The following is a 26817-nucleotide window of genomic DNA, read 5'->3' on the forward strand; positions in this document are numbered from 1 at the left end:
AAGAGGCGGGCAGGCCCGGTGGGGTTGCGGGGGGCCCGGGCTGACGTCTGGAGTCCACCTGGCTCTCTAAAGCTCTCACAACCTGGGCTCCCAGCCTATCCCCTCCCCTCTTCTCCCCAGAGGGCCCTGGGGTAACCCAAGGGGCAGCTCCCAAAGTGAGAACAGCAGCAGGATGGATCCTCTGCTCAGGAGTGAATCACACCAACCCTGGGTGTACCCCCACCTGAAGAGTAAACCCCCACCCACATCCCACCAGCCATGGGGAGACCGAAAGTCACAAGCCCCCATTTTCTTCCCACAGTGTAATCAACCTCACCACCTGAGTCTCCCTGCCCCGAGTGGCCCACCAGCCCCCTGGTGGGGGGGCTCCAGCCACACTAACGGCCTTGAGGGTCAACCCAGGGGCAGCTGCTCTTATTAACCTCGTTTGGCAGATGAAGACATTGAGGGACAGACAGACAGATGCAGCACTGGCCCAAGGTCACAGCTTGAGAATGGAATCCTCTTGCAGCCAGGCCTTCCCTCCAAGTTACAAACAGGGAAACTGAGGCTCCAAGAAGGGAAGAGAGCTGCCCTGGGTTGTGGCCAGGGCTCCTGCCCTGTCCTTGTTTATCCTGTTTCCTCTAGGCTGGTGCCTTGAGCTGCCAGACTGCCCTTTGCCTGCTCCCATCCAAGCCCCGCCACCCCAACCCCCAGGCGCTGGAACCACCGCCTCTGCCAGTATCACCATCAGCCTGGCCGTGGGGTCAGCGTGGCAGGCACTCGGGCACATTTCTGCAGAGCCGGCACAGGAGCCAGCAGATGTCAGCCTCCCCGCAGCACCTGGCTCCTGGCCTGACCTGCTCTGGCCTGTCCCAGCCCACTGCTCCCCACCCTCCTTTTGACGGCCGCAGCCTGGGGCATGCTGGAGCCCAGGCAACATGGACCAAAAACCGTGAGCAGAGAGGGGAAGAGACAAACCTGAAGCTGGGGTCCCCGTGTTCAAACCCCTGCTTGGCCAAGCTGTGACCGTGGGCAACTCCTTAACCTCGCCAAGCTTCACGTCCTCATTTGTATTTTTTTAATCCCTGGATTTGCTCTTAACTTTCCAAGGCCTCTGCCACCCCTCAGTGGTGTTCCCTGCTCAGATTCCACAGTACAGGTTATAAGCAATAGAGAGGAGTATTACTATTATTTCTAATATTATTATTGACTACCAGGGCATCATGAAAGCCCCAATCACATACACACCCAATCTTACAGGAGTACCCCATTTCTGGGTGTCCTGAGGCAAGTTATAAAACCTGAGCCTCAGTTCCTTCATCAGTAAAATGGGGATAACAACTGTTTTTCTGAAGATTAAATGAGATAATATACAGAGATCAGAACTGATGCAATATGTAGCTTGTCAATCAAAGGACTAGTACCTCCCTCATTCTCAGAGCTAAAAGAACTCTGATTCATCCAAGGAGTTGGCAGGGAGCCTCAAAGAATGAATTCTGAGGAATTCTAAGCCACGCTCAGCAATCCTTGTTGTCTTCCCCAGGGAGTGGTTTAGGGGTATATGTGGGACCCACCTGGCCATGAGACCAAGAGGAAGACCACTTGGGAAGGGAGAGGACTGGAGGAAGTTTCCTCCCCCAATACACAGAGTGAGAAAGCTCTCTTCACCTGTCCCTGCTGCCTGCCTCTGGCCATAGGTCTATATGGATGCGATATCTGGAGCTGTGGCAGCCATCTTATGACAATGAGGCAGCGGGCAAGGTGGTGGAACCAAAAGATGGAAAGAGCCTGGGTGTAAATGGCATTGTTGAGCTCTAGGATCATGAGCTCTGGATGTCTAGTTACGGGAACAACGAAAAAAGAAAAACGCCTTTACTGTGCAAGTCAAGTTTCTTATCATGTGCAGCCACAAGCATTTCCAGCTGATCAAGGAGGTTTCAACCAACATTTTGTTTCAAGGAGCAGAATGACCTAGAAGTTAGAAATGAAGAGGTGTTCAAAGCAAAATAACCCTCCTGAACTACACAATTATATGTTTTCTTTTTGACCTTCCTGCCAAGGTACAAGGTGGGGATGACTCTAATGAAGACTTGCCATAACCAGTCGTCAAGGTCACATCCTCATCACCAACCTCTCTCACGCAGAGAGACCCATATGCATACCGTCCTCCCCTTTCCCTGAATGGGAGCCAGATGCCAGCTGTCTTTTGGTCAATCTCGTGGAAGCCATCCTCTGTCAACTCCAATTAGCCTTCCTATGTCCCCAGACCAGGCCGAGCAATGGGAGGCCTGCTCAAGTGGACAGAGGGTCAGCCACAAACTTTACTCCACCATCCTCCCCTTGCCTCCACTGCGACAGGATGCTGGGGGATAGGGGTGGGGCATTCTCAGGACCCACTGACAACGACTCAGGCTATTCCAGGGGGCCTTCGGCCAGGATCACAGCTAATCTGACAGCACTGGCCAAGAGCAGGTCCCCCCTCCCCGTGCCTGACATCAATCACAAAGAGAAACCAGCAGAGGAAGTTGCTCTGGCTAGTTCTCCTCCTTGCTGGAGTGCTCCAGGTCACAGCCCTGAGCCTCCCCAGCTTGGTCAAGGACCTTGGAGTTCTTCAAGACTCCTCTCTCAACCGCCGCCCACAATCCATCCATCCAACAGCAGATTCTGTTAGGTCTACCTTCAAAAAATCCAAAACCTGACATTTCCCGCCTCCCCCGAGGCCACACCATTCTCAGGGGAGTTCTTGTGCTCCCCTGCCTGTAGTTCTGAATTTGCCTCCTCATCGGTCTGTCTATTGCCAGCCTCATCCTCTGACAGCCCAAAGATCTTATCCCACCAAAATCAGCTGCTGTCTCATCTGTGCTGGGAGCCCTGCAGTGGCCCAAGCCCTCCCAAGAGGCCATGCTAGTAAAGCACACACTCTGGGCTGGCTTCAGGGGATCCTATGGAGGGGGTGGTGTAGTACAATGATTAGCAGCTCTGTGCTTCCAAGCCATGCAACTCTATAAATTCAAATCCAAGGTCATTTTAAGACCTCCCACATTTTAGGGCCCCACATCCCAGCAAACATATTTTAAAATGCACTCACATCCTACATTAAATACATTTTGGGGGTTTGAAAAAGTTTTTTCAAGGCGTTTTCTAAGCTTGCTTTTGAAGTTATTTGACGCCAAGAAGGCTTTCCTTTACATAGATTGGCTCTGACTTCTAGGCAATCATCAGGAATTTGTTCGGCAAAAGAAAATCCAGGCAGTAAGTTGTTTTCGAATGGAATGAAGTTTCTATGAATGGGAAACTTAACTATTAATGAGGCTGCCATAGAGCTGCACTCTGTAAAAGTTTAAACATGTATCCATTTCAATTTCACAGTCGGCTCCTTGTCTTTGGAGCCAGCGCATTCTTCTTATGAACTATGAATGGAAGTTCTTGCAGGCTCCCTGAAACGTCTGCAGAACCGAGGCACGAGGGGATACGATGGGCCCACCCGAGTCCTAGCTGTGCTGCTGCCAGGCTGCGTGTTCTTGGACCAGGCACTTGGCCTCTCTGGACCCCAGTTCCCCATCTGCAAATGGGGTGGAGGACTCAGTGAGACAATGCCCAAAAGAGCAGATGGGCCCTGGCCCAGAATAAGCATGCTGTGACCAGGAGCTACCAACTGCAAGAGACGGGCAGGCAGGATGGCTCACAGCACCTCAACAGAACAATCGCCTTGGGGAAGTTGCAGCAAAAGCGGCTCATAGATTCTTCCAAGACTCTGCCCAGCCCCTGCTCACTGGGGACCCGTGTGAAGCGAATAACCTGGCAAGCCTCCACTCGGAGGCTCCGGTTTGGTGGCAGGACGGAACCAACTTGTCCCAGCGGGCCAGGGATCATCTCATGTTTAAAACAGAAAGCCTCAAGGTGGCAGTCACCCCACTGTCCCTCGACTGACAGCGAAAATGTGCTCTATCCACCCAACAGAATATTATTCAGCCTTTAAAAGGAAGGAAATTCTGACACGGGCTAAACATGGACAAACCCTGAAGGCCTTATGCGGAGTGAGCCAAGCCCGACACAGAAGCACAGACACGGCCTGGCCCCTCACACGGGTCTCCCTGAGCAGGCCAGCTCAGAGAGCGCGGAAGGGTGGCTGCCAGGAGCGGGGCAGCAGGAGGAACAGGGTGCTACTGTTCAGCAGGGACAGGGTTTCAGCTTTGCAAGACGGGAAAAGCCCTGGAAGTGGACGGTGGTGATGCTGTGTGATAATGGACTTAAGGCTACTGGACTGTACACTTCAAAATGGTTAAGATGGTAAACGTCATCTTATGTGTTTGCCGATGTGCTCAGTCATGTCTGACTTTTTGTGACCCCATGGGCTGTAGTCCACCAGGCTCCTCTGTCCATGAGATTTCCCAGGCGAGAATACTGGAGCGGGTTGCCATTTACTCCTCCAGGGGATCTTCCCAACCCAGGAATCAAACCCGAATCTCCTGTACTGGCAGGCGGGTTCTTTACCACAGCACCACGTGGGAAGCCCATATTATGTGTATTTTACCACAATTTAAAAACCATTTTATGGAAGGGGGGGTTCAGGATGAGGGGACACATGTACACCCGTGGCTGATTCATGTCAATGTATGCCCCACACTGCCACAATATTGTAAAGTAATTAGCCTCCAATTAAAATAAATAATGTTTTAAAAAATTAAAAGATAGTTGGACAGAAAAAAAAAATAATTTTAAAACAAATTTTTAGGGACTTCCTACGTGGTCTTGTAGCCAAGACTCCACACTCCCAATGCAGGGGGCCCAGGTTCAATCCCTGGTCCGGGAACCAGATCCCATAGGCTGCAACTAAAGACCCTGCATGCCTCACCTAAGACCCAGTGCAGCCAAATCAATCAATAAAATTTAAAATTAAAGCTTTTTAAACGTCAAAGGCCCACATCCTGGTCAGCCCCTCAGCTCCGGGTCACACCCGCTCAGGGGAGCTCTCACCTGGGCCAGCAGCCAGTCCACCAGCTTGCTCCCAGGCAGCACGGACTTATACGTCTTCAGGTGGTAATCGCGGTCCCTGTGGAGAGGCAGCCGGCCGTGAGCCAATCGGACAGGAGGGAGGGGAAGCAGTCCCGAAGTCCCTGCTCAAAGTGCTAGGGGTCCAGGGACTTCCACATTCTCCAGCCACGGGTCAGAGGCCGGGGGACCGGGGTGACCACCAGACAGGGAGACCGGCCAGACCCGCCCCTCACTCACAGAGTCACCTAGGGCAGGTCTGTCCCAACCCAGAACCCCATCCTCAGGCAGCTCTAATGCTCTGGGAACTCTCCCCAGCCTAGGGTTCTCCAGCAGGGACGACTATGCCCCCCGAGGAATGCTTGGCTGTGTCTGCTGACATTTTTGGCTGTCATGATCTGACCGGGGACGGGGGGGCCCAGAGGTACCATCAGCATCTAGCAGGCAGAGACCAGATGCTGCTAAGCACTCAAAACTGCCCAGAATAGCTCCCAAACAAAGAACGATCCAGCCCAAGACGTCAAAAACGCTGAGCCTGCGGAGACCTGATTTACTCTTGAGTAGCGAGAGAAACTTTCAGTTCTTCCCTTTTTCCTTTCGTTTCATCATTGACATCCTTGCGTCTAAAGGTAACAAAACTGTGTCGATATGGAAACGTCTCTCCAGGGGCTGGAGTGGGCAGTCAGGACCAAGCAGAGGGCAGGGGTCTGTGACAGTCCTGGTTCTTCGCTCTGACCTGTCAAGATTCCTGCCAAGTTGTGGTATGAAGGGTTGTGCGGATCTTGCAGCCAAACCACAAAACTGCTCAGCTTCTGAAGCCGACGCAAATGGGTGTCTGCAGCCAGCCCTCTTGGGGCTGAGAAAGGCAGGTTGGGGGAGCTCTTCTCGGGAGCTGGGGAGCCCAGCAGGGCACGTGCGTGGTAAACAGGACCTGCTGCCGGCCTGGCCACATCCTCCTTTGGGGGCGGACGGAGGGGCCCGGCCTGTGAGGTCTGAGCCGAACCGGGCCAGCCCCACCTGCCTTCTGGGCCTGCACAAAGGGGCTCCCTGCGCCTCACCTCCAAGGGGAGAAGACCCTGCCCCTCCGCTCCTGAGAGGTGGTAAGAGCTGTCAGGACAGCGGGCAGAGGCCTCTGCAGCTATTAAGGATCACATCACCCTCCCGGCCCTTCATCCACAACCATAAGCTTCACAGTAAAGACAATCACGAATCACGGGAACTGATACAGCGCTCACCGTGTGCCGGCGCCACTCAGATTCACTCCTCATGACAACCCCAGGGGTGTGAGCTATGCTTATGCCCATTCCACAGATGCAGACACAGAGGCAAAAGAAGCTAGGCACCCCTCAACCACCACTCAACAAACATTTACTGAGGGCTCCCCTGCCCCAGACAGGCACTCTCCAGTATGTGGCTGGTTTCCAATCACTTAGTGTTACATCAGAGTTCAGATTACACTCTTCAGTCTCAAGAGTGTGAAAGTACATGTGACTAGTGGCCAGTGTCCTGGACAGCACGGGTGCAGAGCGCTTCTACCAATGAGGGAAGTTCTACTGGCCAGCGCCTCTTTGGGTGCTGCTGAGGGTTTGGGGACACAGTGGTGAGAAAATTCCCTGCCTTTGGTGAGTGTACAATTCAGTGGGGGAAGACAAGACAGTACACAGACCAAGAAATAAATATAGAGTATGTCAGCCACTGACAAGCTTCAAGAAGAAAACCAAAGTATATTCCAGATGTGATACTTTAGAAAGGTGGTCGGGAAGGCCCCTCTGACTTGGGGACATTTGAAGGAAAGAAGGGAGCAGATATGTAGGGAAAGAACATCCTAGGCAGAGAGGACAGCAAGTGCAAAGGCCCTGGGGTGGATCCTATTATCATCCCCATTCCACAAAGGGAAATAGCTGCTCACCAACTCGCAGGCTGAGATCCAAACTCGGCCTTGTCTGACCCCAGAACTAACACCTTTCACCACCAAGCTGCAGTGTTTCCCAACAGATTAACTCACTTGACCCTCGAGACAAACCTACAGGGTAGGTGCAGTTATGAGTTCCATTGGATGGAGAAGGAGACCGAGGCTCAGAGAGGTTAAGTTACAGGCCCAAGGCCACACAGCTGAGAAGAGGCAGAGGTGAAGCTTGCAGAGAGTAACTTACTTGATCACAGGGGTGTAAAGGCTGTGGAGACGGCAGTAAAGCCTCACACCCTGAAAGAGAAAAAGGGGGAGTCTGGGATCGGGCCACATTCTCCAGGGGACTACAAATCCCGGCCGATAGGAGGGTGTGGGGAGTAGAGGGGGGGCTGGTGGGGGCAGTGGGGTCTAGACTGTGGGTCAGGGCGGAGGGTCCGCACCTTGGACATGATGTCCTCCAGCTCGCTTCGGGCCTTGTAGGTGCCGTCATCGTAGCGGAAGCGGTACATCACCTGCTCGTTCTTGAACTGGTGCTTGTCAGAGACTAGAAGGACCCAGGGCTGGTGAGGCCGAGTGCAGCCCCCTGGCCCCTCCCAACCCACACCACATCCTCACCCTCCACCCAGCCAGGCTCCATGCCAAGTGCAATTTCACCGAACCCCCTGCCCACGCTCCAACTGGAAACTAAAACTTCAATGGTTCTTGCTATTTTTTGCAGGGACAGAGAGAAAATTCTCCTCCCCGCCCATAACTTTACAAGGCCACCTTGCTTTCTGGGTGCCCCGAGTGAGTGCTGGATCTTCCAGCCCTGTGAGCAGTTTTATAAGGGCAGCCACTCTGTGCCCAGGGAACAGGTGGCCGCACAGCAGAGTAGAAATGGCCTCTGGGTTAGTTCCACACACAGTTGCTGAGGTCTGACCTGCCTACCCTCACCCCCCTCAGACCCAGGCCCCACTCACCATGGTGGATAATACCATTCTCCAACAAGGCTTGGCCCAGGTTCACACCTTCTTCCGTCTTGCTGATTTCACCAATTTCTAGGAGCCAGGCAACAAACTCACTGCCAGAAATATAAGATGCAGTTGAGAGGGCCACCCCTATCCTGGGACCATAGCTGCCAGCACTGAACTGGCTTGATCCCACCCACTCTCAGGAGTAACAGCCGAACTGCCTGTGGGGAAGCAGAGCTCAGGACCCCACAGGCCCGGGGTTCCTGCTGAAAAGTGAAAGTGAACGTGGAAGTCGCTCCGTCGTGTCTGACTCTATGGCCCCATGGAATTCTCCAGGCCAGAATATAGGAGTGAGTAGCCTTTCCCTTCTCCAGGGGATCTTCCCAACCCAGGGATCAAATCCAGGTCTCCCGCATTGCAGGCGTATGCTTTACCAGCTGAGCCACAAGGAAGCAGGTGTTCCTGCTGAGGCCAGATGCTTTTCCTCAAGACCAATGGCAGAGAGGTGGGTGTGAGCAGACCCCAGGCCCCGCCTCAAGCTAACTGGATGGATGGATGGATGGATGGATGGATGGAAGGATGGATAGATGGAAGGATGGATGGATGGAAGGATGGATGGATGGATGGAAGGATGGATGGATGGATGGATGGGTGGATGGAAAGAAGGATGGCTGGAAGGGAGGCGGGAAGGAAGGATGGACGGATGGATGGAAGGATGGATGGATGGATGGAAGGATGGATGAATGGATGGATGGATGGCTGGAAGGATGGATGGATGGATGGAAGGATGGATGGAAGGGAGGCTGGAAGGAAGGATGGATGGATGGATGGAAGGATGGATGGATGGCTGGAAGGATGGCTGGAAGGATGGATGGATGGTAGACTGGAAGTATGGATGGATGGAAGGGTGGATGGATGGATGAAGGATGGATGGATGGATGGATGGAAGGGAGGCTGGAAGGAAGGATGGATGGATGGAGGAATGAGAGCATGGACACATGAGTGGACAAATGAATGAAAAGTGAGTAGATAATTGGATGATTCGACAGATAAATGACTATGTGACTGGGGAGCTTAGTGGGTAGGTGGGTGGAGGGAAGCATGAATGGATGGGTGAATGGTAAGTGGAGAGATTTATGGTAGATGGGGGGTGGGTGGGAGATGGATGATGGCTGGATGGGTGAACAGACAGAAGGAATGAAGAAACTAATAAGCAGGAAGAAATAAGGACCCAGAAAGATGATTGTAGAGAGTCAGGAGAGACAACCAACTCATGTTGTTCTCCCACTGAAAACCCTCCAATGAGCTGCCTGCTGTTGCTGTTGCTGCTGCTGCTGCTGCTGCTACTGCTGCTAAGTCGCTTCAGTCGTGTCCGACTCTGTGCGACCCCATAGACGGCAGCCCACCAGGGTCCCCCGTCCCTGGGATTCTCCAGGCAAGAACACTGGAGTGGGTTGCCACTGCCTTCTCCGAATGAGCTGCCTACTTACTTTCAAAAAACATCCAACTTCTGCCCACATGATGCCAAGGCCCTGCGTGAACTGTCCCCTGACCTCTGTTCTTTCACTTATTCTGCTTTACCGCACTCACCGTCTTCCCCAGCTCACAAAACATGCCAGACTCCTGCTTGCCTCAGGGCCTTTACACTTGCTGTTCCCGCTGCCAAGACACACGCTTCCCCAGCTCTTCACATAGCCCTTCTCTTCCATCTTTAGGTCTCAGCTCAAATATCACCTCCTTGAAGAAGTCTTCCCCAACCACCTCATCAAAACACCCCCCACACACACAAACCATCCCATCTTTCAGTTTTACTTCCTTTTTAGCACTCATCACTGGAGTCGTACTCTTTACAGATTTATGGATGCGTTTATCAGCCATCTCCCAGAACCAGAATGTCGTCTCCATGCTGATGGAGACCTGTTGTCTAACTCACAGATCTACACCCCCAGCACCTGGAAGAGAAGCCCAAGCACAGCAGGGCACAGTAACCTCATGAACAACTGAAGGAATGAGCCATGCAACAAGAAGGAACATTCTGGGGGAAGCAGGAAGGCCTCAGCAAGAAAGATGTGCTCACAAGCCCAGAGGAAATGAGACAAATCCAATGTGACTACCCAGCGGGGCAGGGGCTCAGCCAGACCCCAGGTCCCAGGTCTCAGAGGAGTGTTTAGGGCTCCACGCAGAGCTCAGCCCAGTGGAAGTCAGCAGGAAAGGGGAGAGCTGGGGACGCGAGGCAATCTGTACTCAATGAAAGCGGGTGGCAGTTGGCCAGAGCACGGAGCTTATCGAAACCAGCTGTTCCGCCTCCAATTACAGGGCCAGAGGGGAGCAGGGCTATTTTTAGCTTTCCAGCATTTGGCGGAGCAATGACCTGCCTTATGTGTAGGTAGTGGGGTGTGCCGAGGCACTCAGGGAGCCCCAGCGCAGGCCAAGGAGAGCGTAGAAGAAACAGATCTATTCTGCGGAGCCCCGAGTAGGGAAGAGATTGTTCTGAGTCCTGTCCTCCCCCAGTGCTATTCCCCAAGTCCTCAAAATCAGCGGCAGAAAGAAAGCTGCCAGCAGCTGGGGGAGGCGAACAGATGTGGAGTGCCCACTCTTGGAAGCTGAGACTCGGCTACCAGCTGCCCACCAGCTGTCCCCTCAGGGGCCACCTCTGGCCCGGACCGGCGGCCCTGCAGCCAGGGTTGGGGAGAGACAGGAAGCTCCCTGCAGCAGCTGCCAGCACAGAAAAAGGCAGCCCAGACGACAGAGGAGCCGAGACCCAGCTTTCTGCCCCAAGTTGAGTCTTGACCTTTTTTGAGGATCAATTTGCTGGGCAGATTTGGGCAAATTGCTGTCCCTCTCTGGGCCTCCAAAGGGTCCATCTGGCAGGTGGTTCATTCAGGGACCCTCTGGATTTTGTCAGTAATTTTCGAATCACACTGAATCTTGAGCTGGGATCCAGGGTTCAAAACCAGACATCATTCACCTCTAATGCAGGGACCCTGACCTCTCGTAAATGAGTGAAAAGGGCCAGGTGGAAACTCTGCTGAGCCAGCCAGCACTTCTGGAGACGGCAGCCACTCAGGGCGGCCAACCATGTCCACACGGGGAGACTAAAGCATCTTATGACTTTTCAAGAGAAGCCAGAAATCCAGCGTTTCCTGTGAAATCTCCCAACTGTTAAATGTGGACACTGAATACCAAGTTTTATGGAAAACACGTCTGCAAAGCGCACTGGGTCAGGGGGGCATCGTCTGCCTCCACGGGGCGCAGGGAAGAGAGTACAGGCGGGAGGATCAGCCTCTGAGTGAGAAGTAAGGAAACCAGTGGTCTGCCAGTTGGTGGGGGCCAGGGCACGAGGAGCAGCGAGATCCAGTCTTCCAGAAAGACGGAACTGGATGCAGGGTGGGGGTGCTGGGGACGCAGGGAGCAGATCAGCCTACGTGGGCAGGAGCCAGAGAGTTAGCATGCATCAGCCTTCGTCGCTCTTCATTCCTGCCCCACTATATCATGCACCCAGTAAACATGGATCTCACTTACTGAATGTCAAATCCAAGGCTGGGCACAGGGGATACACAGGTACGCCTTGACACTCTTCCCAGGAAAGTCCCTGAGCTGAGACCCAGTGTCCACTCACTCTCAGTACAAGAGTCCCATTTCTCTTGCTCATCTGCTCCACGACCTTGAGCTCCATGAGGGCAGGAACTGGGGGTGGGGGTCGGGGGGGTTATGTTCACCCATCTGACTCCATGGTCTGAAATGCTTCCAGGGGGGTGTCTGCAGCAATGCCTGTCAAGTCACTATTTATCACCTACTATGTACTGACGGGGCTTCCCTGGTGGCTCAGGGATAAAGAATTCACCTGCCAACACAGGAGACGCGGGTATCTTGATCCCTGGCCTGAGAAGATCCCCTGGAGAAAGAAATGGCAACCCACTCCAGTATTCCTGCCTGGGAAATCCCATGGACAGAGGAGCCTGGCAGGCTACAGTCCATGAGATCATAAAAGAGCTGGACATGACTTAGCAACTAACAGCAATCGTGCACTGATAATGACAGTAAACCACAGTGTCATGTGAAGATTAAAAGGCACGGCCACGTGGCCGCACGTGGAGCGGAGAAAGGCTGCCTGGCCATGTCCCTAGGACTCCTGGTTCCTTCCACCTGAGGGGATCTGGGTGTCAGCCGGGAAGAAAGAAGACCACGGCCCCGGGCTGGGGGCAGAGCAAAGCCGTGCAGGGAGGTGAGTTCCATTAGCACGATGATAAACAGTCATCAGTCCTGGCCCTGTTTCAAATGAGCAATGAAAGAAATCTCCCTAATCCTTCCTAAGGAGACAAAACACTGCTGAAGCTCTAATCACAGACCGGTTATCCCGTCCGGCTGGACTAAGCTCTTCGAAGGGTTCGGCAAGGGGCAGGGAGGGCCTCTGACCCTGGGGGGCCGGAAGCACATCTCTCCTAAGAGAAAAACCTCCTTCCTTGCCCAGGGATTAGGGGATTAGCTGATGGAGACCGGCCAGGCTGCCCCTTCCTGGCTTCCCGCAGGTCTCGGGCCCACACTCACCCCTCCACAGAGCCTCCCAGGGAACACGGAGCGGGGTCCCTGACCTGAGGGCAAAACCCAACTCAAAGGCATCGCTGCCACCTCTCAGGGTCCCAACAACCCCTAAGACCCCCTGGCTGCTGCCAGGCCAATCGTAAGCCTCAGGCCGTGACCCCTACCCCACCCCCCAGCCCCAGCTTCACACTCTCCAACTGCCCATCCAACAACGTTTCAATATCTGTCAATATGCAAATGTCTACGGGGCATCTCAACCTTATTAACATGTCCAAACCACGATTCCAAGTCTCCGCACCTTTCCCCACCTGGCTTCCAGGCCACCGCACTCACCAGCCTACCTCCCACCTCTCTGCCAGCTTCCTCTCCTTTGATAGCTGCTCCTCCTCCCCAGGGCCCAGTCAATCCCTACCTCATTTCTTTCCTGCCCTCTTTCTACTCATCCCCTTGCAGATTTCATTCAGTTTCATGACTTTGAAAACCATCTAAACGCCCACATGCCCTGCACTTAGGTCTCTAATCCAGACTTTTCTCCCTGAGTCAAGATTCCATATCCACCTAACAAGTCGACATCTCCATCTGGGGGCCGGTCCCTATATAAGCATCCAAATGTCCCCTGGGCTGTACCCCCGCCCCCTGAAACCTCCCTGCGTCTCCCCCGCCACTTCTCAGCAAGCAGCCATCTATCCTTCCAGGTGCTCATAATCCTTAATTCCCTTCTTCCCTCACCCTGTCAGCAAATGCCATCACCTTCAAGATGACCCAGAATGTGACACTTGCCGCCATCTTCACGGTGACCACCCTAGACCAAGTCACCTCTCCCCTGGTCTATGACAGCAGAATAATTCCAGCAGCTTTTATCCCAGGCCTCCCCAAAAGCTTTGGAGAAGCAAGTGGGATGAGAGTTAATGAATTCTAAACAGAACCCCAGCCTCACAGGCAAGCTTCTCTCCCCAGAAGCTTTGTGAGGCCCCAGGCACTCTCCTACCCTCTCCAGAGCGTGACCACCAGGTCTAACACACAGAGGGGCCTGGGAACAATTGGCTGGTTTTACGGGGATTCCAATTCTTCCTCCGCTTCTCCCAGTGCCCAGCCCGCTCCCCCAAGTGAATGAGATTTAAACCTGGGTTTAGGATCCAATCCCAAATCACCTGCATTCTGGCCCTTTGATCCTCGGTTATAAAACAGGGGCAGGGGCAATAACATTTTATTATTAGGAAATAATGTAGTTCCCAAACAGAGAAATTGGAGGCCCTATCTACTGAAAGCCATGGGAGACCTCCCTCCCCTTATGGATCTCCTAAAGGGAGGTCTTACCAGACACCCACCCGTCGAACACCTCGCTCTCAGACTTCCAGCCTCTAAAACTGTGAGAAAATACATCTCTGTTGTTTCAGCTGCCCAGACTCTGGGACTTCGTTAGGGCATCTGAACAGACTAATTCAAAGGTCTACATTTGCTCTTCCGGCCCTCCCAAAACCTTTGAAATCAACTCTCTGCATTAAATACCTCTTTGCTTGAAATAGCTACAGGGGCCTCTCTTTGCTTAAATGCTAGAGCAGCATTTTTCAATCTATGGTGGGCAACCCACTCATAGTTTGTGAAAGCAATTTTATGGGGTCGCACAGAGTCGGACACGACTGAAGCGACTTAGCAGCAGTAGCAGCAGCAGTATTTTTGAAATGAAGAAATGAGTAGAACAGAATACGCAAATACTTGTAGAGTGTATAAAGCACAGTAAATTCTGTGAAACTTTGGCTTCGATCATACAATTAATGGATCCTATGTGTGTACCCGGTCACAATATCAACCTTACATTTTGCAGTGAGCTGTGGTCAAAAACATTTGAAAGATCTCATAAGGGGACCTCACTACACTTGACCGCCAAGGGCTGTTCCATAAGGATTTAGGGTGCTTGAGTGGCTCTGCCCAGGGGGGCTCCTGGGGGACGGGGCAGAGCTGGGAAGAGCCAGGTGAGTGCAGCCGAGGCCCAGGGACCCAGGGGAGGGCAGGCGCAGGCACGCACTTGCCGAGGAAGCACTTGGGAACGGTGCTCAGCTTTCTCCGGCGGTCCTTGATCAGGTTCACCTTCTTGCTCATCATCATGTGGTACAGCTTCTCCCCCTTCTCCGCGATCATGACGTAGGCGTCGCGCTCCATGCCCAGCTTCAGGCCTACGGAAGACACGGTCAGTACCAGGCGCTGGGGAGCCCAGGGGACAGGCCTGTGGATCCCGAAAGCCTGTCCCCAGCTGACCCCCACGACCGCCAAGAATCCCAGGACGACCAACCACATTGGCACGACCTTAGGCAAGTCTCCTCCACTAGCCCTCAGGCTTCCCATCTGTCTAGTGGGCTAAACCAGATAAGCTGAGCTCCGACCAGTTATCACAGTCTCAGAGCTCCTACCCCTTCAAAGACCTGCTTTTTGGCAGGTGGTCCCAACCTCTCTGGAAAGGACCCTATGCCCTGTCCCCAGACACAGCTCTCACTCGACAGGAGGGATCAGACAGGGGGAAGCCATATACGCTCCCGGATCCGAGAAAGCCCCCGGCCACGCACTCTCGCGCTGCTCCCGCTCGCGGATTATGGCGTCCAGCCACTTCTGCTTCTCCTCCGCCGTCTTGGCCATGCAGACAAACCACTTGTTCTTGGCCGTGTTGTGGATCTTCCAGCCGTTGGTGACGGTGTAGCCATTGCTGTGATAATCCGCTAGCGGGGGCAGGAGGCAAAGGGAGGGGGTCAGCATGGACTCAGCCATATAACTCAACATTCATCATTATACGCTTATGAGTGAGGTCATGGGACCAGCCCTGCCTGCTCCAGGAAGACAGGGCAGTGGAGACCTCAATGGGATCAGGTTTGGGGGTTGAACTTACCACCCTTCAAATGCTCCCTCTCCTATCTCTTCTCTGGTGGGCAAGGAAGACCTGCCCATAAAGAAGTCTCCCCCAGTGCTTCCCTGCCTCCTTGCCCATCTCCTCCGTGCACTTTAGGCTGCTTAAAACCCTAGTTTTAAGGATGGTCCAGTGGTTAAGAACCCGGCCATCAATGTAGGGGACGTGGTTTGGATCCCTGGTCTGGGAAGATTTCACGTGCCATGGGGCACCTAAGCTGGTGTGTGCCGTAACTACTGAGCCTGTGCTCCAGAGTCCGGGAGCCACAACCACTGAGCCCACAGGCTGCAACTACCGAAGCCCGTGCTCCACCACAAGGGGAGCCACCGCAGTGAGAAGCCCACGCCGCACAGCAAAGTGGGGAGGCTGGGCTCAGGCAGGGCGTGGGCGGGGCCTACCTGTCCCGTCCTCTACGTTCTCCACCTCCATGACCTCAGTGTTGATTCGACCCCGGAAGATGTACAAGGAGCCATTGATGGATTTGGTCCTCTTGGTGGATTTCTTGCCCCCAGTGACCCTGAAAGACAGCGGGAAGTCAGTGTCCCCTACCCGTCCCCTCCCCGCGCCTCAGTCATCTTCAACAGGGTGATCGGGTGCAGGACAGTGGCACAGAAAGGACAGCCGGGGACAGGAGCAGGGCAGGAACTGGCTTAGAAGTGTGGCATTTTGGCTGGTGCTGGGGTGACTTGAGCAAGTCTCTTTTCCACTCTCAGCCACAGCTTCCTCATCTGGAAAATGGGCTAATAACCTTGCTGACTTCCCAGAGCTACTTTTGAGCCAACAGGAGATGTGGATGTGAAACCAATAAGGACCAATAGAAACCCCACTCTTCTAAGGCTAGAAAATGGGTAGAGGCTGTCAGGGTGTCTAACAACAGGAACTGCCTGAAAGAAAACCAGAATGGAGAGGACCTCCATTTCTACATGGAGAAATCTGCATCTACCTACCCACCGCTGAGTCACTCGCTCAGGGGGACTCTCACACACCCACTTAGTCACTTGACAAACCATCTGACCAGCACTTCCTCTAGGAAGGCTACCAAGGTGGGACTGGGGGAGTCACCCACCCATGCATTCAACAGGTGATTGAGAGAATACCTACCGGGCACTATTCTAGGTGCTAGGGCTGCAGCAAGACGTAGTCTCTGAGACTACATCTTCCACTATGGGAGGGCAGGAGGCACCCCCAAAGCTCTCCATCATCCCCCCTTCTGGCTCCTACCCCCTGCAAGATTAACCACTATCCTGATGTCTAACCTCTTGGGTTCACTTTCCTGTTTTGGAACTTCACATTCATGGAATCACACAGGGTGATGGTGACGGACACTTGGGTTGGCTTCAGTCTCGTGCTGTGCCTTATGTTCTGGCATGTGTGTCTTAAGAAGAACATACATGTGCCTTTCTTCGGGTTTATCTACCTAGGAGTTGAATTGCTCAGTTATAAGGAATGCACACAACTCGCTTTGGTAGACGCTGCCAAGCCATAACAATTATCCCACCCCCAGCGGCGTACAGACACTCCAGTTGCTCCACAGTCTCCATAACTGGTACTGAATTTCTCATTCTGGCCATTTTGGTTGCCGAGAGGAGTGTGTCTAATAAAGATGTCATCTGTATTTCCCTGGTGAGTAATGAGGCTGCGCACTTTTTCATGTTTATTAGCCATCTGGTATCTTCCATTTGTGAAATGACTGTCCCTTGACCATTTTTCTGTTGGGCTGTCTTTTTCTCAATGCTTTATAACAGGGCTCAGCAGATTTTCTTCTGAAAAGGAACCAGCGTGTAAATATTTTCAGCTGGGTGGGCCATATGGTCTCTGTTACAACTACTGAACTCAGCCCTTGAGGCGTGAGTGCATCCAGAGACAACACAAAAATGAATGGGCATGGCCATTTGCCAATAAAACTTTATTTATAAAAATAGGCAGAAGGCCAAAGTTGGTCTACATATTATGGATACGAGTCCTTTGCAAAGTGATAGCAAAGATCTTCTCCTCCTCTGTGGCCTGGCTTTTTATTCCCTTCTTGTTGTCTTTCGAGGAACAAAAGTTCTTAATTTTAATGTAGTCTGATAAATATATTTTTCCTTTATAATTATACTTTCTGTACAATTTAAAAATCTTTGCTTACCCCCCAGGTCATGAAGACAGACTCCTATGCCTTCTTCTAGAAGCTTTATTGTTTTATTGCTCACATTTAAATCAATGATCCATCTGAAGTTGACTTTTGTATATTGTATGAAGGGTCAAGACTCATCTTTTTCCCGCTGGTTATCAAACTGATCCAGCACCATATACAGAACCACACTGGTACTTTTGTTGAAATTTCAATGACTGCTTTCATGTAGGTCTGTTTCTGGACTCACTACTGCACTCCATTAATCTGTCTGATTTTACACCATTTTAACCACACAATCTTAATTACAGCAGCTTTCCAGCAGCCTTGGTGTCAGGAGTCAAAGTCCTCTATCTTTGTCCTCCTTCAAAACTGTCTTAGCTGTCTTTGTTTGTGTTTCCATGTAAACTTAAAAATCATTTATGTACACAGACACACAACCTCCCTCCTGCAATTTTTATCAGAATCACATTGAGGTTCTAGACAACGTCCGATAAGAGAATGCAAAGCACTTGCTGGTGATGAGGGGGTAAGGCAGGTCAGAATGAAGGACAGCTAAGACTCTGGCCTCACAGCCTGAGTAAATGGTGGTGCCCTTTATTAGGAATGAAGAAGACTCAAGGAGAAAAAGGTCTGGAGCAGACGTTGCAATGAAAAGGAAGAGTCTCGGAACTCCCCTGGCGGCCCCATGGTTAAGATTCCACGCTCCCAGCACAGAGGGCACAGGTTTGGTCCCTGGTCAGTAACTAAGATCCCACATGCCACGTGGTATGGCCTAAATAAAATGAAGAATCTTGTTTCAGACCCAAGTGAAGCGTGAGCTGTGTGTGACTAAACCAAGGGGAGACACGGTTTTAGATTTCTCCTACTCTACACACCCTGTTCCAGGCGCCATTCCAGCCACCTTATGTGTTTTACCTTGATCTGTAAAAACAACCTCATGAGATGGAGAGTGCTCTCACCCCCACTAAACAGACAGAAAAACAGAGGCATTAAGAGTTGACACAGCGAGCAGGCAGCAGCGTCTCTGCATTTTCAACCACTACACACCGCTGACGCCTCCATGATCTGAAACGAACATTGAGACACAGGAGACTTGGCTCTTCTGTGCCCGGTTTCCTCTTCTGAGGAACCGGGAGGTGAGTTTTTAAAACTCTCCCTTCCACTTCTGACACTCGAGAAGCCTCTATTTTTATTTTTTTTAATACGTATTTATTTGGCCACCTGGGTCCTGGCTGCAGCAGGCAGGATCTTCGCTGTATCTTGGGGAATCTTTCATTGCAACTTGCGGGCTCAGCAGCTGAGGCACACGAGGTTAGTTGCCCCTCCTCATGAGGGATCTTAGTTCCCCAACCAGCGATGGAACTTGCGTCCCCTGCGTTGAAAGGCAGATTCCTAAGCACTGGACCACCAGGGAAGGCCTGAACAGCCTCCAGTTTTGAATCCGACCAGAAGCACTCTTGAGTCAGAGACCTCTCCTGACCCATGACCCAGACTGGTGGTGCCTGGTGAAGCCATAACCAGAGGCAGACAGCTACCAGCGTCGGGCGTTTCCTGGGACCACATCAGGGTCGGGCCGGGAGCTCCATCCACCGCTGATGGCCCCACCCCTCCGAGACCTCTCAGAGCCCAGCCCTCGGGCTCCTGACCCAGTGCAGGAAAGGTGGCAGCCTGCCAGCTTCTCCCGGGTGACGTGTGCCCTCTGCCTCCAGCCGGCCCCGCTCACTCGCAAGCCTGAGGCCGGAAATGGCGTTACAAGAGCTCGTGTGGCCACAGGGCCGGCCCCAGAAGGCCCCCTGGGGGTCCAGCCCCACCAGCATCAGCTGCTTTGGCTCCAGCAGAGGAAGAGCCCGCGTGGGGGTGGCTGAAGCCTGAGTAAACTCGGCCCGGGCTGGGGGCCCACAGGGGCCTGAAGGGACGTGCTGTTTTCTAAACCCCCGGATTCTGGGAAAAGGGCCTGCCTCAGACGGCCTGGGGAGGTGCTGCGGGCAGGGCTACGGGTGGATGCTGGCCGTGGCCTTGGCATTGCCGAAGGAGGACTCTCAGGAGGGCCCCAGTGAGGACAGGCAGGGCGCAAGGCGGGAGGAGAGGGCAGCGTTGATGGAGGGACAGGAGGACACGAGAGTCACAGACAGACCAAGGGAGTGAGAGGGAAGAAAACATCAGTGAGAAAGAGACACATGGCCCAGCCACGCAGAGACGGTGAGGAAGGACACGGAGGCCTCTGACCAGAAGGAGCAAGCCCCAGAACAAGGAGGGAAGGGGGCAGAGGGAGGGGCCTGTGGCCGAAGTGCCTACTGTGTGCTAAAGCTGCACTCACAGGATCACACTGAATAGGAACTCGTCACCTGTGGAGGTAATCAGTAACAGCAGCTACTCGTTCTGGGCACTTACTATGCGCCAAGCAAACTTAATAGGTTTGTCCTTCAAAATGGCTCTGTGGAGTACAGGATAATTCAACCTATCCCACAGATGAGGAAATTGAACCAGAGAGGCAAAGTCACAGAGTTAGAGAAATAATAAGGAACTCGGCTCTTAACCAAACACTATTGTAACTTTTTTTTAATCAACCCCATTTTACAGAAGAGAAAACTGAGGCTCAGAGAGGTCAGACTGCTGAAGGAGGACAATGAGAAGCTTCCCCACGCCCACACTGAACACCCCTCACTCATCCTGTGGAACGGTTCCTCACCACAACCTTAGAAGGCCAGCAGAACCAGACAAGGAAAATGAGGCTCAGGGAGGCAGTAAGTGAGAAGCCCAGAACCAAGAAGGAAAGCAGAGGTGATGCCGAGAGTAAGGCCCAGATCTGGACCTCCCCTCAGCCCCAGCCTTTGCTAGATAAAAGAATAAAGAAGCCTCTGGCAAGTCACTATTTTGTCCCGTAGCAACGTAGCAGGAAGAAGTTTCATTCAAAATGGGCTGCACTGGTCAGTTGTGACGGTTCTCTACCTCCTCAGCGAGAAAACTGAAAGGCAGGGATTCTCCTGGCCCACCAACCTACCCACCCACTCGTCCATCCAACCATCCACTCAAGCCCCCACCCCTCCGTCTCCTAACTTTCCCTCTGTCCACTCATTCATTCATCTCTCCATCAACGCAGCCATCCAATCACCCAACCTTCCACACCAGGGACTAGCCACTCTGGCAACTACCAACCAATCATTCTTCAACACACCCATCCAACAGACCATCTATCCACCAATCTCTAAACCTCCACCATCCACCCAGCCTCCCAATTTATGACCATCCAACCATCCATCCATCTACCCATTTACTTATAAAGGCGCAACTCAACTTTCATCTAAACACACCTCTGCCAGCCCATCATGTCTTCATATTGATTCTCCAACGACCCAAACATAGATTCCCCCAACCAACTATCTATCCCTCCATCCAACAGGCTCCTAAACTCCAACCACTCACTCATTCATCTACTCACTCATCTGTCTACCAATCAGTTCATACACGCATTCACAAGCACTGCCTCCAGGCCTCCCTTCACCTACATCCATTAATCTCCCAAACTTCCACCTAGGCATCTATCCCTCCTCCCATTTGCCCACACATCCTACCAAACGTCCATCCCCATCGGTCTACCTCTCATCCACCCGTCCATTCACTCTGCAAAGTTTAAGACGCTCCAATGAAAGACACAGAGATGACGAAGACACTATCTTTACCTCAAACAATGTAACAGGAGAAGGACCCCCTCCCCTCGAACCATCTGTCTTTGGATCTTAGAATCACAAGATGCGAGTGCCATAAAAAAATCTCCAAACTCCCATGACCGCCTCGCCCTACACTGCCCACTATAGCAGCCACAAGCCACGGGTGACTGCTGAGCACTTAAAGGTCCCTGGCACAAACTGAGACGAGCTGTAAGCGTAACAGACACACTAGATTTTGAAGCTTTAGCGTACATTTTTTTAAAGAATGCAAAATACCTATTCACTCAATTTTTTAAACTGATTAGGTAGAATGATAATATTTGGGGATATACTGGGGTAAATAAAATATATTAACTAAATTTATTCCACCTACCTCTTTTTGCTTCTCTAAATGCGACTACTAGAAAATTTTAAATAACCTATATTCCTGGAGAGTGCTGATCGAGAACAAATCTCTCAACTCAGAGGAGAAAAGGGAGGCCCAGCGCCCCAGGAGAAACTGTCAAGAGTGCAACCGGATCCCAGCCTCCTGACCCACCCAGGCAGCCCTGGCCCCGCCTCCAGGCACTCACCTGGATTTCCGCTTGCAATAGACAAGCAGGTTGTCGAAGAGGAAGAAAGCTCTCTCCTGGATGTTGCCCGCAGAGATTTTTAACAAAGTCCCTTGCAGGAGGAGCTGGGTGCAGATGTCCGTGAGGTTGGAGCCCTAGGAGAGCAACAGGGCAGGGGTGCAGTACATGAGCTGGTGAATCCAGGAGACAGCCCTTGGGGATACCCCTCTTTGTTTCCAGAGACAGACCTGCCCCTGCCTCCCTCACACCCCCAAAATCTCAATGCACCACTGGAGGTGAGCAGACAGAAACCCAATCGACAGTACCACCCAATCGACAGCTTCCCTCTGCTGGCAGGAGAGCATACAGAGACGACCATCGCTCAGAGAGGGGACCTGGGACCTGGCGAGGTGGAAGGACTCACTCAGCCCACACGGCCCAGGCAGTGTTTTGTTATAGGTTTTGTTGTGTTTTGTTTAGTTGGTTTTTTGCCAATCCCCTCCTCCCCTTATTTATTTGTGTCTTGACTTGTTACTTTATTTCCTCCATGAGAATGCCACCTCTGGGACTTCTCTGGTGGTCCAGTGGCTAAGACACCAAGCTCCCCAGGCAAGGGGTCCCAGGTTCGTGCCCTGGTCGGGGAACTAGATCCCACACGCCGCAACGAAGAGTTCGCATACCACACCGAAAGCTCCTGCATGCCGCAAGACTGAGAACAGCCAAGTAAATACATAGATATTTTTTAAATGCTGGCAGAATTCATTATATACATATAAAGAATGCCACTTTCCTAAGGACAGGAAGCATTATCAAGCATCTATCAACCATTTGCCACTGTACTTCTAGCACCTCCCACACACTCTGGCACACAGTAGGTGCTCAACAAATGCTTGCAGAACAAGTGACCAACCCCACGTGAACACCACCAGGGGAAGGATTCTGAGAGCACCCCCTCTAGCTGCAGGTGTGAGAAGCGATGGGAACCATTCCTGAATTCTACCTGGTCATCTGTGCTAAATAACCAAGATGCCGGGTGTGTGTGGAGTGCACTGAACTCTCGTGGGGCTCAAGCAGCGTGATCAGGAAAGGCGCTGGGGAGCCCAGGAGGACAGCGAAGATAAAGAGGCTGAGGATGCGGACGGGGCGAGGTCCCTGCTGGAAGGAGGACACGGAGCCAAGGACCACACAGGTCCATATGGAGCTCTGAGCAGACCAGGGCCCGGGGCAGAGAGATCTTACAGTGATAAGAGAGAGGAAGCGGGAAAGAGACCTTGGAGGGTATGGGCCCCTGGGGAGGGGGGAGTCTCAGACCCATGCTCCTCTTCCGTCCGAGAAAGGTGGTTTCAGCTGGCACGTGGCTGCCCAACCACAGACTCCACGTCTCAGCATCCCTCATGCCAGGCATCGTCCTGTGATGATATTCTAGCCAGTGTGCCCCGCTTCTACATCCTTTTCTTGAGAGAAAACCACCTCCCTCCCGTTCCTCCCTTATCTCCTCTTGCCTAGGATGGAAGGTGGCCAGAGTGGCAGGACCCGCTGTAGCAGACGGCAGAGGACGGCGTTGGAAGGGACCAGGGTCCGAATGGAGCAGGGCCGCCCCACCCCCAGCCTGCATCACTACTGAGAAATAAACCGCTGGGCTGGTTGTTTTGTTGCTGTTCTTGTTTTGACTGCAGTGCACGGCACCCGGATTTGAGTTCCCTGACCAGGGATCGAACCTGTGCCCCTGCAGTGGAAGTGCAGTGCCCGAACCACTGGACTGCCAGGGAAATCCCAAGATTTTTATCTCACTTAAACCATTAAAATCTCTCTTTTGTAGAGCCTCCAACTTTAAGTGCTTGATGTACTTTAAATACATCAAGATAAGGATGGAGGCCCCATCCATTGGTGGGGCCTCTGACACTGAGGCCCAGGGGATATGGCACGAAAGTGTTTATTTTAGGGGAAATTCATTACAAACCTGCAGATCACAGAGTAGCAAGAAACCAAGAGACAAGATGCTGTCTCTGCCTGGAAATGAACTGAGGGAGGAAAGAGCCGGGATTCTTCACAGAATCTCCTTCCCCAGACACTCAACACCCAGGAGCGACAAGTTCATACCCCAGAGAGGCCTGCTATCTCAATTATTTCTGAGACCCAGCAAGGGGAACTGGTTTTGGCAACTCCGAAATGAGACTGTCTGCTACCTGCCCACCGCAATTCCCTCCGTTGCTGTCAAAGCGGGTTTGCTTGGTGCCCATGGGCCAGCTGGAAACAACAAATCCATTCACCCAGTGGTGCCAGAGAGCCCCCTCTGGGTCTTGGAAAACCAACTTCTTTGCAGCCAAGGGCTGTGCAGCCCAGGACACAAGCACATACCCGTTAACAGAAATCACCACCTAGATGCTTGTGTGCCACCGGCAGATACGTGACACCCAGAGCACAGCAACCCAGCACGGTAGTGTGCCTTCTGCTCCAACGATATGGGGGCAAAAGCAGCCCCTTGAGCCTCAGCATCCACGCAAATGGAGAGCGCGACTCCCTGGTGATGAGAGTCCATCCATGGCCCACAGGGCAGCTCAGAGCAGACGGCAGCACGACACTTCCTTCGAGACCCTGTGCTTCTGTCTCCTCTGTCCACCTCACTCGTGCCCGCCTACCAGTCCTTCCAGGCTCCAAAGGGGATTTGGGCTGCTTGCACGTGCTGTGCTTAGTCGCTCAGTCATGTCCAACTCTTTGCAACCCCATGGACTGTAGCCTGCCAGGCGCATCTGTCCATGGGATTCTCCAGGAAAGAATACCAGAATGGGTGGCCATGCCCTTCTCCAGGGGATCTTCTCAACCCAGGAATTGAACCCAGGTCTCCCACATTGCAGGCAGATTCTTAACCCTCTGAGCCACCAGGGAAGTAGTCCAACGTATAGTATTTTAGAATAACTATACTCAGAGTAAAGGGAATACCCAGATTTGTGAGATACAGAGCACCAGCTGACACCAAAACGAAGGGAACCAAAATGCTGTCATGCCCATTGCCCTTCAGGGTGGAAGGCTGCTTGTATAGGAACCTACCACCGGGCCCGGCTGTAGGGACCAAGAGCCCAGAGGCCATGCAGACCTAGACCAAGGCCAGGGGACCGCAGAGAGAAGCACACCTAGCCTGGGAAGTTGCCTCCCTGGCCTCAGCCAAGGGCCACCCAGAAAACTGCATCTGAAGTGCCCAGGATGCTGCAGAGGGAGGCCTCTTCCACCCCAGCTCTGCTAAGAAAGAAGCCCAGCTGACAGTCTCCCTGGAATCTTTGAACCCAGGTCAGGGGTGGGGCTAAGGACCAGATACACACGAAGAGGCTGAACACCACGGAGTCCGCCGGTCAGGGCTGCAGGCCTCCTTCAGACAGAGCAGAAGTGAAGTGCTGTGCAGAGAAGAAGGCGAAAGCTAACACAAGTGCACGGCTTACCACCCGCCAACTCCGGTTCTAAGTATCTCACAGAACTCCATTAATCCTTACAACTCTCACTTTACAGAAACGGAGTTTCACTTTAGGAAACAAAGGCACAGAACAGCGAAGTGACTTGTTCAAGGTCACACAGCTAGTCCAGGCTTGCCTGGTAGTTCAGCTGGTAAAGAATCCGCCTGCAAAGCAGGAGACCCTGGTTCGATTCCTGGATCTGGAAGATCCCCTGGAGAAGGGATAGGCTACCCACTCCAGTATTCTTGGGCTTCCCTGGTGACTCAGGGAAAGAATGAGCTGGTAAAGAATCCACCTGCAAAGGAGGAGACCCTGGTTCAATTCCTGGGTCAGGAAGATCCTCTGGCGAAGGGATAGGCTACCCACTCCAGTATTCTTGGGCTTCCCTGGTGGCTCAGCTGGTAAAGAATCTGCCCGCATTGCGGGAGACCTGGGTTCGATCCCTGGGTTGGGAAGATCCCCTGGAGAAGGGATAGGCTACCCACTCCAGTATTCTTGGGCTTCCCTGGTGACTCAGGAAAAGAATGAGATGGTAAAGAATCCGCCTGCATTGTGGGAGACCTGGGTTTGATCCCTGGGTCGGGAAGATCCCCTGGAGAAGGGAAAGGCTACCCACTCCAGTACTGTGGCCTGGAGAATTCCATGGACTATATAGCCCATGGGGTCGCAAAGTGTCGGACACGACTAAACGGCTTTCACGATGACACAGCTAGTGAGTGGGTGGGCTGAGACCTGAACCCAGACAGGTGGCCCTACTGCCCCACCTTCTCCCCTCTGCCACCTATGCCCCTCCTAGACGGGGACCTGAAGTGTTTTGATGCATCTGTCTGCCTACAGCAGGGGTCTTCAGAGGGGCAAGAGCACAAGGCATCCCAGAGCGGGTGGGAAGAACATACAAGAACTTCTATTTATGGCCCCTCTTTTTAACTTCACGTTTTCCTCACGTTTCTTTCCTGCTGTCTCTCTTTGGGGGAGTGAACAGTGGACAGTCTCTTAAGCCAGGGCATCCAGAGCCAGTAAGAGTGGTATGTTCTCTCTTTTTCTTATTAAGACCATGCATGTCTTTTTACGACCATGAGCTTCTCACGGAAGTCTGTGGAGCATCCCTTTGCAGGAGGGTCAGCCCACACTGGTACAAGCCCTGCCAAAGTTGCATGATGCTTTCTCATCTAAAAAAATCAAACAAGAAATCCTGCTTTGCAGCCACGGCTCTTCCTGACATTTATGGAGTATTTACTCCGAACCAATAAAAAAAAAAAAAAAAAAAACACTGTTCTGAGCGCTTTGCATAATCCCCGAATCCTCAAGTGAGCCATGTGGTCTCCTGCCTCTATCCAAACTTATCAGATAAGGAAACTGAGGCAAAGGCACCCCTCCAAGCAGAGGGGGCGGGCCCATACGCTTACTTCCACACTCTTGTGACATACTCCCATTTCCTGGTGTTCAATAAAATGGATTTATGGATTACCTTATCTGGTTTTAACTAAACCAGTCCCACAACTAAAAAGGACAATTGGCTTATAGAGGATCAGGCCAAAAAAACCACAGATCAGAGATCAAACTAATGATGCAAGCCTGAGCACACAGCAAGAGAGTGGCCAAGACAAGATCAACCTCCTTCGGAAACAAGTCCCTTGCCAGCCATACTGCGAGAGAGAGGACAGCTATCTAATCAGATTGGCAAGAGGTCAAAGAGACTAGAAAGTATCAAGAAGAGAATCAAAAATCAGGACCGGCAACCACCTTTGTTCACTGTGAATGCCGC

The 26817-nt window shown here is 52.5% G+C and overlaps 1 protein-coding gene across 2 annotated transcripts in view; it reads right to left on the reverse strand.

Annotated features, from left to right (window-relative positions):
* PREX1 (phosphatidylinositol-3,4,5-trisphosphate dependent Rac exchange factor 1) overlaps nucleotides 1–26817 on the reverse strand; it is a 181149-nt gene that overhangs the window by 38401 nt on the left and 115931 nt on the right. For both annotated transcript variants that reach the window (XM_070801841.1, XM_070801839.1), the window contains 8 exons: nucleotides 21628–21761; nucleotides 15670–15788; nucleotides 14937–15086; nucleotides 14402–14549; nucleotides 7843–7943; nucleotides 7324–7427; nucleotides 7128–7177; nucleotides 4960–5035 (listed from right to left, as the gene is read on the reverse strand). In XM_070801841.1, coding sequence (XP_070657942.1) covers nucleotides 4960–5035; nucleotides 7128–7177; nucleotides 7324–7427; nucleotides 7843–7943; nucleotides 14402–14549; nucleotides 14937–15086; nucleotides 15670–15788; nucleotides 21628–21761 — 882 coding nt within the window. The remainder of the gene's footprint in view (nucleotides 1–4959; nucleotides 5036–7127; nucleotides 7178–7323; nucleotides 7428–7842; nucleotides 7944–14401; nucleotides 14550–14936; nucleotides 15087–15669; nucleotides 15789–21627; nucleotides 21762–26817) is intronic.

The sequence above is a fragment of the Bos indicus genome, chromosome 13, assembly GCF_029378745.1.
Source record: "Bos indicus isolate NIAB-ARS_2022 breed Sahiwal x Tharparkar chromosome 13, NIAB-ARS_B.indTharparkar_mat_pri_1.0, whole genome shotgun sequence".
Classification (NCBI taxonomy): Eukaryota; Metazoa; Chordata; class Mammalia; order Artiodactyla; family Bovidae; genus Bos; species Bos indicus.